We start from the raw sequence: 13,657 nt of genomic DNA, 5'->3' as shown, positions 1-13,657 counted from the left end.
CCCCAGTCCTAGCAGTGTCCTCCCCGCTCCGTGTCTTTATATACACCGTCCATGTAGAAGGTAAGTCCATCCAACCCCCACCCCCAGTCCTAGCAGTGTCCTCCCCACTCCTTGTCTTTATATACACCGTCCATGTAGAAGGTAAGTCCATCCAAAACCCACCCCCAGTCCTAGCAGTGTCCTCCCCGCTCCGTGTCTTTATATACATCGTCCATGTAGAAGGTAAGTCCATCCAACTCCCACCCCCAGTCCTAGCAGTGTCCTCCCCGTGTCTTTCTATCCATACATTATATAGTAGAAGATCTGGGAGAGACGTATGTACAATGTCCTCTGATTACTGCCCCATCCTCACCATTCCCTGTGGATTCACATCTGTAGTGCTCAGCCCTCCTGAAGTTGCTGTGATCTGAACTGTGCTGTGCCTTCTGCTCGGGGTCCCCATGTGGTAGATGTGACCATTGATGGTGGGGTGACAGATCCCCAATGGAGGGCGGAGCTTCTGCCAACACCAACCAATCAGGTTTCACCTCTTAGGAAACAGAAGTTTCTAATAGGAGTTTCTGTCATATTTCAGGTTGTCAGTAATATAATGAGCTTCTTCTGTAGATTCTAAATGTTTTGTCAGTAAATAAAAGTTGTGTGGGGTGACAACCCTGATGGGGGTCACATGACTGAAGAAAATGGGTGTCATGTTAGTGGGGGGATTTAGTGTTGGGGGAGGGGTGCACACAGACACAATCTATCTCCTCCAGTCTCCAGGAAGATGTCTGCACACCTGATTATAGGTAAGGATGGGGGAAGGGCATGCTGTGTATATATTGGATCTGATCAATGCAAATGATTGTCTCTCTCAGTTCCAGTATCGGTTCCGCTCCTCCATGTCTCATGTCTCCAGAATGATAGCGCTGAGATCTCCTGCAGAGTGGAGGCGGGGACTAAGCCGAATATCCATCTATCTGTGATTGGAGGATCCCAGGAGAGATATTCCACATCCGCCAATCACATTACAGCCATTGTGGAGTCGCCGGGGCCCTGGAACATCACCTGTACTGTGAAGAATGGGGTCAGCCAGTCGGAGGAGAGCAGAGCCGGGGTCACCTGTCCAGGTGAGGAGACATCAGAAGTGGATGGAGAAATGTCTGTAGATGACAATATTCAGGGATTTTTTTTCTAAGAGAGCAGGTGTAGATACCCCTCCCCCTTCCAAGTCACCCCTTGTCCCTGCCCCCTACCCACCTCCGGGCACCGTCCCTTGGTTCCAGCCCCTACCCACCTCCAAGTACTCCCCATTTTAGAGAATACAGAACCATTCATTTTGGGGTGCTATGTAATTTGTATGAATTATAATTTGTATCCCAGCAGCAATAGATCCCCAAGAAGCAATGTACCCCTCCCAGCAACAGTAGATCCTCCCAGCAATAATAGACCCCTCCTCCCAACAATAGAATTCTCAGCAACAATAGACTCCTCAGTAACAATAGATCCACCCCTGCAACAATAGACCTTTTACAGCAACAACTGATCTCCCAGCAACAGTAGACCTCCCCCTCACCAGTAGATCCCTCCCAGCAACAACAGACCCCCCCACAACAAAATACCCCCAGTAACAATAGACCTCCACCAGCAACGATTGATCTCCTTGCAGCAAGCAACAATACACCTCTCCAGCAACATAAGACCCCACAACAACAATAGATCCCCCATTAGCAACAATAAACCTCCCAGCTATAATAGACCAGCCAGAAACAATAGATCCCCTGTGACAATAGACCCCCCATCAGACAGCAACAATAGACCCCCCAGCATCCCTTCCATTACACACATTTAGTGCTGGAGGTTCCCGGAACTGCGTTCCCCCTGAATAAAAGTCCTGACAATATATATTTGTCTCCAATCTGGGAAATAGGACTAACCCCCCCCCCCCCCCCCCGTCTCCACTCTTCATTGAAATTATGTTTTCTTTAAGTTTCAGGTCATCAAGTTATCTGTAGAGAAAGTAAATTTATAAAGAATCATCTAATTCACCATCTCCATCCATAAAGGAAATTGTATTTAATTGTCTGAAATAAAGCAGTAGAGATCTCTATCGATATATCAATCCTTTGGGTTCATCATATTCAATAAAGTGTCTCATTAGGTGGATTTACTAAAGAAGTTGAGCATCTTCACTTTGTACAGTTAATTCCACTTATCTCAGTGAATGGGTGTAAGGAAATATCCTGTCTTTTTTTTACTTGCAGATGATTGGATTATCTTTGCAAAATAAATTTTCACCTATCTTTACTTCATTCAATAAGTTAACTTAAAATTCACCTTGTAGAGTGATTGTGCTCTACTCCCTTAATAAATCAGCTCCGCCATGCCTCCCCCACCATATACCCTTTTTTCATGTCCCCCCCACCCATTTCCCTCACCATATCTCCTCCACGATGTCCTCTCCACTGTGTTTCCCCCATCAGGTCTCCTCCACCATGTCCCCTCCATCTTATTATCTCAACCATGTCCCCTCCAACATATCTCCTCTACCACATCTTCTCCACTGTGTCTGCTCCTTCATGTCTCCTTCAGTTTGTCTCTTCAACCATGTTCCTCCATCGTGTCTTCTCCGTTATGTCTCCTCCACTGTGTTTACTCCACCATGTCTTCTCTACAATGTTCCCTCCATCATGTCTCCTCTACGGTGTCTCCTCCACCTTGTCTCCTTTACCATGCCCCTACACTGCTTCTCCTCCACTATGTTCCCTCCACTGTGTCTCCCCCACCATGTCCAATGTGTCTCCTCCATCATGCCTCTTGCATCATGTCCCCTCCACTGTGTCCCCTCCACCGCATATTCTTTACCGCAATGTCTCCTCCACTGTGTCTCCTCCATCATGTCTGCTTCCAACATGTTCCAGAAATGTGTCTCTCTGCCTTTGTCTCCTTCACCATGTTCCTTTATCATTTCTCCTTCACCATGTCAACTCCGCCTTGTTTCCTCCACGTGTCTCCCCCACAGTGTCCTTTTGTACCAGGAACAGCTAAACCAATCACTATCACTTACCGGACAGGGGTGTCTTAGGTGAGATTTGTTCAGTCTTAAAAGGACAGCCCTGGTACAGACATTACCCCCCTTCTTCGAGGGGGAGCTCCATCAACCCCAGACTTGGCATTAAAAATGTAACTGCCTTTTAGGTTGGTCAGTGTGACAATCCAAATTCAAATGGTACGGAATCAGCAGCAAGGAAGAGCAGGGTCAGAACAAGCCGGGTCATACATAAGTAGATCAGAGAAGATGTCAGCTGGGTCAAGCACAAACACACAAAGGTAGGTATGCTACCACAAGCACTGGTGGTGTTTTGACACAGGTGTTTTAAAGGTGAACATTGATTAGCTGGCCAATCACCATCGCTTCTCAGGCCAGGACTGTCTCAGGTGAGATTTGCCTAGTCTTAAACTGACAGCCCAAATCCCGGTACTGAGATGTTTTTGTTCAGTATTGTTGCCAACTTCTGCCTCTTCCTGACTCTGATTCTTTTCACGTCCTGCTGTATTTCTACATGGCTATTACCAAACCAGGCTTTTCACCTGGCTCCACCTTCAACTGAACTTGGCATCTCCACAGTGAATTGTCAGCTTTACATCCGATTCATCAGATATCAGCGCTCCCAAGTTCCTGCTCACAGTGTCTACACCTTGACACTTGTGCCTTTCCTTCAACCCTGTAGACCCTGTCTCAACATCCAGAAGTTCTCAGATGGGAACTGTACAAGAGACCTTCCTCATCATCTCAGGGTCTGCATACAGGTAGGTGACAGTACCATTCAGCCAAATGGAGCCTGAAAGGAGGGCCTTGCCTATGGATGCTCTCTGTCAGCAAATAACAGCAGGTCTTAGCCTGATGGCTGATAACATGTTCCTGACATCTGACATGGAAGGACATAGTGGAGGAGACACAGTTGAGGAGCAATGTTGGAGGAGACATGGTGGAGGAGACATCAACGTTTTGAGATGGGAATGAGGGACACCTATTAGCAAAAGTATGTGGCCATAAGACACGCCCCCTTAATGGAGAAGTCTACAAAAAAAAATATTAGTTAAACCCACAAGTGCTTTTTTCACCACTACTATTCCTTTATATTGGCTTTTGATATTTACAAATGCAGCTATTTAGAATTTGGATGAAAGGTTTAGATTATATAGATCAGACCAAAATGAGGGACAAATGAGGGGGACAGAAGGACTTTGTTCCAAATCAGGGACAGTTGGGAGCAACTCCTCACACAGCCGGGTAACTCCTCCTCCTCCGGTCTCCGGAACCCTCCGCTGTGATGCCACCAATCAGATCAATAATCTAAGTAGATCCATCAACATCTCCTGTGCAGGTGAATGAGAGAAATGTCTCCAGGCTGAATTTACTACTAAAGATTTTACTGAGAGATAAAATATTCCAGACACAAAGATTACAATCCATAAAATGCATAACATAACAGAATGATCAGCTTCCATCAGAGCCTTTTCCCTTCCCATATAGGTCCCACCCAGAGGTGTATCATGGATGGGGTCACAGGGTTGGTTTCCCTGGGTGAAAAGTTCTTAGAGGGCACAGAGAAGCTGACAGCCAATAATGGGTAGTGGAGGTATCCCCCACCCCACAGCATGACCATTGCATACATGCAGTTGCGGGGTGGGCAATGCCTCCAACACCTATGATTTGCTGTCAGCTTTGATATCTTTCAGGCAGGATATCTTGGGTGGTTTTGGACTTGTGTCACCCCTACCTAGGAGGGAACCCTGGACACTGGCAACCAACCCTTCACCACTGACCACACCACAGAACAAGTCCTAATATAAAATACAGTTTTTATGCAGAGGGACAGAGATAAAAAACTTGAACAGAGACCCAACATTCAGTAGAAGACCTCATACAAGTACATAATGTGAGGAGGACACCAGAATGAGCTGCTTTATAATCTCATAATTTATAATTGTGAGACGTTCTATTTTTCCCTAGAAAATCTACCAGGACATTTGTAGATGAAGCCCAATTCCAGCTAAGACTTGTTATAAAATATTATAACAGAGATAAGAAGAGTAATGCCGCGTACACACGGTTGGACTTTTCGTCTACAAAAGTCCGACGGACGCCGACGGACTAAAGCTGGCTGACAATCCGATCGTGTGTGTGCTTCTCCGGACTTTCAGTGGACTTTTCCAGCCTCAAATCTGACGGACTTTAGATTTGAAACATGCTTCAAATCTTTACGTCTTAACTACGCCAGACCCAGAAATCGTTCGTCTGTGTGCTAGTCCGACGGACAAAAACCCACGCTAGGGCAGCTATTGGCTACTGGCTAGCAACTTCCTTATTTTAGTCCGGTGTACGTCATCACGTACAAATCCGTCGGACTTTTGTGTGATCGTATGTAGGCAAGTCCGTTCGTAAGAAAGTCTGCCACAAGTCCGCCAAAAGTCCGGAAAAAGTCTGACAAAAGTCCGTCGAAAGTCTGTCGGACAGGCTGTCGGACTTTTGTAGCTGAAAAGTCCGACCGTGTGTACGCGGCTTAAGACCTTCTGGCAGTTTTTTATTGCTGTCTTGCTCCATATAAGGGTCTTTTTGAATTGTGTGATCTGTGAATTTCTGAGTGATTGTCGCAATTGTCGTCCAGAAGTGTTGTAGCAATGGGCAACTCCAGAAGATATGGAGAAGGGTCTCTTTATCTGTCTGACACCTCCAGCACCTATCAGATGTATTAGGGAAGAATCTGTGTAACAACTGGGATGTATAATACCATCTAGTTAGAATCTTATCATTTGTCTCCTGAATTTTTGTGCAGATGGATGACTTCAGAGAGAATTGAAGTATGTTTTGTTTTTGTACATCTGTGAAATTACACTGTAGGTCATCTTCCCATTTCTGCATATACAGCAGAGCAGGTTGTTCCGCTGGTGTGTTGAGTAGAGAATATGTTTTGGAGAGTACCTGGGGTAATGTACCTTCAGTCCTACAATAGTCTTCTAGGGTTGTCAGGTCACGTTTAAAATGTATAGGGTCAGGTAGTGAGTGAATGAAATGATGCAAACGGATCGCCTTCCAGAATGATAACTGAAAACCACCCGTGTCACTTGTCAGTGAGTGAATCGATGTCCATTTGTCCCCTTCTATATAATGTAGTGCGCAATCCTTACCTGCCATCCACAGTGTTTCATATTCTAAGTGGTCTAGTCCCGGTGTGAACGCCGGATTGCCCAGGATGGGGAATAAGGGAGATTGTCTTGAGGATAGGGTGGTGGCCTTTACTACTGTTGAACCCACAGACAGTGTGGCGCCCACAGTAGGATGCAAAGTCATGTCATGGGGGAGTTGCTCATAGCACCAGATAGCTCCCTTTAGTGGGACACTTACCTGGGTGCGTTGCATTTGTACCCATAGCTTAGTTTGTTCATGTCTGTTCCAGTCTATTATTCTCCCTAAATGTACTGCTTGGTAGTAGTGTTTCGCGTCAGGGAGGGACAAACCTCCATAATGTTTTGGTAGGGTCAAGTAACGTCAGTGTATTCTGGGTTTCGTTTGTGACCACACAAATTTTATGAACAATGAGTGTATTTGTTTAAAATATAGGGGGGTATCCTAATTGGTAGTGCTTGAAATAAGTAAAGAAATTTCAGGAGAATGCACATTTTAAGGAGATTGCATCTCCCGAACCAGGAGTGGAGACCCTTGTCCCACTCCTCTAACATCCCTTTTACCTTGGCCAGCACTGGAGGGAAATTTAATTTGAATGTGCGCTTCAAATCTCTTGGCATATTGGTTCCCAGGTAGGTAAAGTGGCTCTGTCGCCATGTTAACGCCCATCGCTGTCGACTTGTCAAAATTTATTTTGAGATTAGACATGATTCCATAGTTCTAGAATTCTTTAATTAAATTAGGAAGGGATATGACTGGGTTAGTCAGAGAAAATAAAAGATCGTTTGCATAAGCCGAGATCTTGTACTGAGCCTTACCAATAGTAATTCCCGAAATATCCGAATTCCGGCGTATCGTGCATAGGAAGGGCTCAAGTACTAGGGCAAAGAGAAGGGGTGACAAAGGGCAACCCTGCCTGGTACCATTGGAGATGGAGAAAGGGTCGGACAGGACTCCATTCGCTTTGACCCGGGCTGTCGGTAATGAATAAATGCTCGAGATCCAGTGTATCATATGCCTTCCAAGTCCAATATGTCTAAGAACAGAGGTCATAAACTCACAACAAGGGATGAGCCGAACACCCCCCAGTTCGGTTCGCACCAGAACCTGCGAACGGACCGAAAATTCGCACGAACGTTAGAACCCCATTGACGTCTATGGGACTCGAACGTTCGAAATCAAAAGTGCTCATTTTAAAGGCTAATTTGCATGGTATTGTCCTAAAAAGGGTTTGGGGACCCGGGTCCTACCCCAGGGGACATGTATCAATGCAAAAAAAACTTTTAAAAACGGCCGTTTTTTTCGGGAGCAGTGATTTTAATGATGCTTAAAGTAAAAAAAAAGAGTGAAATATTCCTTTAAATATCGTACCTGGGGGGTGTCTATAGTATGCCTGTAAAGTGGCGCGTGTTTCCTGTGTTTAGAACAGTCCCTGCACAAAATGTCATTTTTAAAGGAAAAAATCTCATTTAAAACTGCTTGCGGGTTTAATGTAATGTCGGGTCCTGGCAATATGGATGAAAATCAGTGAGACAAACACCATGGGTACCCCCCAGTCCATTACCAGGCCCTTTGGGTCTTGTATGGATATTAAGGGGAACCCCGCACCCAAATTAAAATAAGGAAAGGTGTGGGGCCACCAGGCCCTATATACTCTGAAAAGCAGTATACAGGCGGTGCAAACAAGACAGGGACTGTAGGTTTGTTGTTAAGTAGAATCTGTTTGTAATTTTGAACGGGTACATTTTTAACGTGTTTAGCTCCAGCCAAAAAATCTTTTTTAAGCTTTTTGGAAAACATAGGGAGGGGTTATCACCCCTGTGACATTTGTTTTGCTGTCTGTCCTCCTCTTCAGAAGATTTCACCTCACTTTTTGTCCCAATGACAAATGTTTTTTGAAAATTTGGGGTTTTTTGTGGACAAGGATTGGAAAGCATCAGTGGAAAGGAGAAATGTTTTTCCCATATTAACTCTTACAGGAGAGAATTTCCCTTCCTAGGGGTAGATTTCATCTCACTTCCTGTTGTCTCCTTCCGTTTGCAAGTAGGAGTTGTTTGTTAGTTAGATGTTTGAAAGTAGGGTCCTGCCCTATATACTCAGCAGAAATTTGGGCCTTAGGTGTTGTTGTGGCCACAACACTGTAAGCCCTCACAGGGCCCTGCTGTGAAATATTAGATCAAGAATTGTAATTACATGCCCCTGTTGAACAGGGGAAGAAAAACTGGGCCTTTGGTGGTGGTGGTGGTGCTGGTGCCACAACACTGCAACCCCTCACAGATACTCTAGTTGTAACGCAGAAACGAGCCCTGCTGCAAAGTATTGCATCAAAAATTGTAATTACACGTCCCTGTTAAACAGGGGCTGAAAAATTGGGCCTTAGGCACTGGTGGTGGCGCCCAGAACCAAAAATGTTCTTACAAGCTATCAGCGTGATGATTGAGGAGGAAGAGGATAATTACTCAGGATAGTCACTCAGCATCAGCATAGGCAGTCTTTGAAGGGATCTGAGATTTCAAAAAAAATGATTCGGTTACATCAGCATCAGGTGCTTGGTAGCTGGTGGTGATCCAAGACTGATTCATTTTTATGAAGGTCAGTCGATCGACCGAGTCGGTGGACAGACGCACCCTGTGATCGGTTACCACGCCTCCAGCAGCACTGAATGTGCGTTCCGAAAGAACGCTGGATGCAGGACAGGCCAGTAGCTCAATTGCATACTGTGCAAGCTCTGGCCAGTGATCCATCCTCAAGACCCAGTAACCCAGAGGATTTTCGGTGGGAAAGGTGTCCAAGTCAGATCTTGCCCCTAGGTATTCCTGCTCCATGTAAAACAGACGCTGGCGATGGTTGCTGGAACCGATCATACCTTGGGGCTGCGGACCAAAAAATTGTCTGAACGCATCGGTCAGACGGCCACCTTCTCCACCGCTCCTTCTTTGACTGACCGAAGCCTCAGAAACACGTTGTCCAGAAACAGGAGTTTGTAACCTCCCAGTCTCTGGGAACGCATTGCACAGAACTTTCTGCAAGGTCACCCGAAGATGTTTCATCCTCTGCTCCCTTTGGGATGGCAAGATGAAGTCCGCAACCTTACCCTTGTAACGTAGATCAAGGAGGGTTGCCAGCCAGTATTGGTCCTTCTCCTTGATACCACGAATACGAGGATCCTTACGCAGGCTTTGCAGGATAAGGGAGGCCATGCAGCGTAGGTTTGCTGAGGCATTCGGTCCGGAGTCCTCTGGGTCACTAAGGACGACATGGTCCGCAGCCACCTCGCAGGGATCAGGCCTGACTCTGCGAACGCTGCAGTTATGTGTGTTTAGTGTTTTGTAAGTGACAGTGATCGATCGATACTGCACTTGGGTGGGCTGGGCTGGGCCGGGCGGAGGGGCAAAACGCAGGTGCTAGCAGGTATCTGGGCTGATCCCGCTAACACTGCATTTTTGGGGACCCTAAATTGCTGGGGACACTAGTACAGATCTGATCGGATCAGATATCGATCTGTTCAGATACTATTCCACTAAGGGAGGTGTATGCTGCGTGCATGGGTGTTAGCGGTACTGGCGCTAACATGACACTGCCTGGGGCGACGCAGACCTTATCTGACCCTAAAATCTAACTTATATCACCGCCGGGCGATCAGGGGGTTAAACCTTTATTAGGTAATAAACGGCGGGTGCCCTGACACTATAAAAAATAAACTAACTAACCAGCGTCACCCGTAACAGTTATACGGCGATCACTGATGAAGGGGTTAACTAGGGGGCAATCAGGGGGTTAAAACCTTTATTAGGTAGTATATGGGGGTCCCTGTCACTATAAAACACTGACGACGAACCTAAATACTTACCTGTCTACCTAGCATCACCTGTGACACTAATACAGCGATCAGAAAAACGATCACTTAGTGACACTGGCGACGGGGGTGATCAAGGGGTTAAAACTTTATTAGGGGGGTTAGGGGGGTATCCTAGACCTAAAGGGGCTGTCACAAAATGACACCAATGCAATAATCAAAAAAAAAAACTGCTATTGGTGTCACTGTGACAGGGGGTACAGGGGGGTGATCGGGGGGTGATTGGGGTGTGAAAAGTGTGCCTAGAGCAGTGATGGCGAACCTTGGCACTCCAGATGTTTTTGAACTACATTTCCCATGATGCTCTTGCACTCTGCAGTGTAGTTGAGCATCATGGGAAATGTAGTTCCAAAACATCTGGAGTGCCAAGGTTCACCATCACTGGCCTAGAGTGTTCTACTGTTAGTGTAGTGTTGTGCTGACTTACTTCGATGTCTTCTCTCCTCGGCACCGGAACGAAAAGACCGACTCGAGGAGAGATGACATCCCTTCCTCTGCCGCTGTTTACAATACAGCAGCAGAGGAAGATTGTCATTCGTTGGGAGTGCTCGCGAGGGGGTGGCCATGAATGAGTGGCCTCCCCTTCAGCACGGATCGCTCCCCTAATGATGCTGACCACCTCGTGCACCGGTACGTGATTTTGCCTGCCCGTGCCATTCTGCCGCAGTATATCTGCGTTAGGCGGTCGGCAAGTGGTTAATTGGCAACATCGACATCAGGGACTTTATAGCTGCTGCTAATCCAGGACTAATTCATTTTGATAAATATCAGCCGGCCCACGGAGTCTGTAGACAGATGTACTCTCTTATCTGTTACAAAACCTCTGGCAGCACTGAATGCCCATTCAGAAAGCATGCTGGATGCAGTGCATTCCAGCAGCTCAATTGCATAATGGCCAAGTTCTAGCCAGTGGTCTAATCTCATGACCCAGTAACCCAGTGGATAGATAATCTCCCACCATATCATGCAGACGCTGCCGATGGGATATGGAAGCTGACAGCCATGGGCGCCGAGGCCTAAAAATGTTTTAAAAAGCATCACTGAGGCAGCCCCTTTCTCCACCGCTCCTCACTTGACCAACAGAAGCCTCAAAACTAAATTTCCACAAGTCTGTAACCTACCAGAGTCTGGAAAGGCATTACATAAACTCCTCTTTAAGGTGTCCTCAAGAAATTTCACCTTCTGCTCCCTTTGTGGGGACTAAATGAGTTCCCAGACTTTCCCCTTATAATGGTGATCAAGGAGGGTTGCCAACCAATAGTTATCCTTCTCCTTGATGCCATGTATTCTTGGGTCCTTTCGCAGGCTTTTAAGAATGAGGGAGTCCATGCACCTCAAGTTTGGGGAGGCATGAGAAGCAGACTCCTTGGGGTCACTGAGGATTACAGTATCTGGAACTGCCTCCTCCCAGCCACGTACTACTCCCAAGGGTTCTGGGGATGGAAAATCATCTTTTAACCACTTGCCGACCGTCGCATGTACATTTACGTCGGCAGAATGGCACGGCTGGTCAAATGGGCGTACAGGTACGTCCCTCTAAATTTGCCTTCGTGTGGTCACGTGCGTGCAGCGCACGCACGACCCCGCCGCGAGCTCCGTGAGTAGGATCGTGGGTCCCGCGATCATCTCACAGAGCTGAAGAACGGGGAGATGCTACTGTAAACAAGCATCTCCCCGTTCTGCCTAGTGACACGGTCACTGATCATAGTTACATAGTTACATAGTAGGTGAGGTTGAAAAAAGACACAAGTCCATCAAGTCCAACCTATGTGTGTGATTATGTGTCAGTATTGCATTGTATATCCCTGTATGTTGTGGTCATTCAGGTGCTCATCTAATAGTTTCTTGAAGCTATCAATGCTCCCCGCTGAGACCACCGCCTGTGGAAGGGAATTCCACATCCTTGCCGCTCTTACAGTAAAGAACCCTCTACGTAGTTTAAGATTAAACCTCTTTTCTTCTAATTTTAATGAGTGGCCACGAGTCTTGGTAAACTCTCTTCTGCGAAAAAGTTTTATCCCTATTGAGGGGTCACCAGTCCGGTATTTGTAAATTGAAATCATATCCCCTCTCAAGCGTCTCTTCTCCAGAGAGAATAAGTTCAGTGCTCGCAACCTTTCCTCATAACTAAGATCCTCCAGACCCTTTATTAGCTTTGTTGCCCTTCTTTGTACTCGCTCCATTTCCAGTACATCCTTCCTGAGGACTGGTGCCCAGAACTGGACCGCATACTCTAGGTGCGGCCGGACCAGAGTCTTGTAGAGCGGGAGAATTATCGTTTTATCTCTGGAGTTGATCCCCCTTTTAATGCATGCCAATATTCTGTTTGCTTTGTTAGCAGCAGCTTGGCATTGCCTGCCATTGCTGAGCCTATCATCCACTAGGACCCCCAGGTCCTTTTCCATCCTAGATTCCCCCAGAGGTTCTCCCCCCAGTGTATAGATTGCATTCATATTTTTGCCACCCAAATGCATTATTTTACATTTTTCTACATTGAACCTCATTTGCCATGTAGTCGCCCACCCCATTAATTTGTTCAGGTCTTTTTGCAAGGTTTCCACGTCCTGCGGAGAAGTTATTGCCCTGCTTAGCTTAGTATCGTCTGCAAATACAGAGATTGAACTGTTTATCCCATCCTCCAGATCGTTTATGAACAAATTAAATAGGATTGGTCCCAGCACAGAACCCTGGGGCACCCCACTACCCACCCCTGACCATTCTGAGTACTCCCCATTTATCACCACCCTCTGAACTCGCCCTTGTAGCCAGTTTTCAATCCATGTACTCACCCTATGGTCCATGCCAACAGACCTTATTTTGTACAGTAAACGTTTATGGGGAACTGTGTCAAATGCTTTTGCAAAATCCAGATACACCACGTCTACAGGCCTTCCTTTATCTAGATGGCAACTCACCTCCTCATAGAAGGTTAATAGATTGGTTTGGCAAGAACGATTCTTCATGAATCCATGCTGATTACTGCTAATGATATTGTTCGTATTACTAAAATCCTGTATATAGTCCCTTATCATCCCCTCCAAGAGTTTACATACTATCGATGTTAGGCTAACTGGTCTGTAATTCCCAGGGATGTATTTTGGGCCCTTTTTAAATATAGGTGCTACATTGGCTTTTCTCCAATCAGCTGGTACCATTCCAGTCAGTAGACTATCTGTAAAAATTAGGAACAACGGTCTGGCAATCACTTGACTGAGTTCCCTAAGTACCCTCGGATGCAAGCCATCTGGTCCCGGTGATTTATTAATGTTAAGTTTCTCAAGTCTAATTTTAATTCCGTCCTCTGTTAACCATGGAGGTGCTTCCTGTGTTGTGTCATGAGGATAAACACTGCAGTTTTGGTTACTGAAGCCCCCCGATTCACTCGTGAAGACTGAGGAGAAGAATAAATTCAATACCTTCGCCATCTCCCCATCCTTTGTAACCAGATGTCCTTCCTCATTCTTTATGGGGCCAATATGGTCTGTCCTCCCTTTTTTACTGTTTACATACTTAAAGAATTTCTTGGGATTTTTTTTGCTCTCCTCCGCTATGTGTCTTTCATGTTCTATCTTAGCTGTCCTAATTGCACCTTTACATATCCTGTTGCATTCTTTATAAAGTCTGAATGCTGAGGA

The 13,657-nt window shown here is 46.1% G+C and overlaps 1 protein-coding gene across 2 annotated transcripts in view; it reads left to right on the top strand.

The window, feature by feature from the left end:
* LOC141129516 (uncharacterized) overlaps positions 1-13,657 on the top strand; it is a 125,541-nt gene that overhangs the window by 99,411 nt on the left and 12,473 nt on the right. The window contains exons 4-5 of one of the 2 annotated variants that reach the window (XM_073617598.1): positions 855-1,106; positions 3,175-3,355. In XM_073617598.1, coding sequence (XP_073473699.1) covers positions 855-1,106; positions 3,175-3,188 — 266 coding nt within the window. In that variant the 3' untranslated portion in view covers positions 3,189-3,355. Of the gene's footprint in view, positions 1-854; positions 1,107-3,174; positions 3,356-13,657 lie in introns of those variants that run through there. The other variant, XM_073617597.1, reaches the window with a different exon arrangement.

Source organism: Aquarana catesbeiana, linkage group LG02 (assembly GCF_042186555.1).
Source record: "Aquarana catesbeiana isolate 2022-GZ linkage group LG02, ASM4218655v1, whole genome shotgun sequence".
Taxonomy (NCBI): Eukaryota; Metazoa; Chordata; class Amphibia; order Anura; family Ranidae; genus Aquarana; species Aquarana catesbeiana.
Note: the sequence above shows the minus strand (reverse complement) of the source record. Positions and strands in the feature narration are given on the sequence as shown.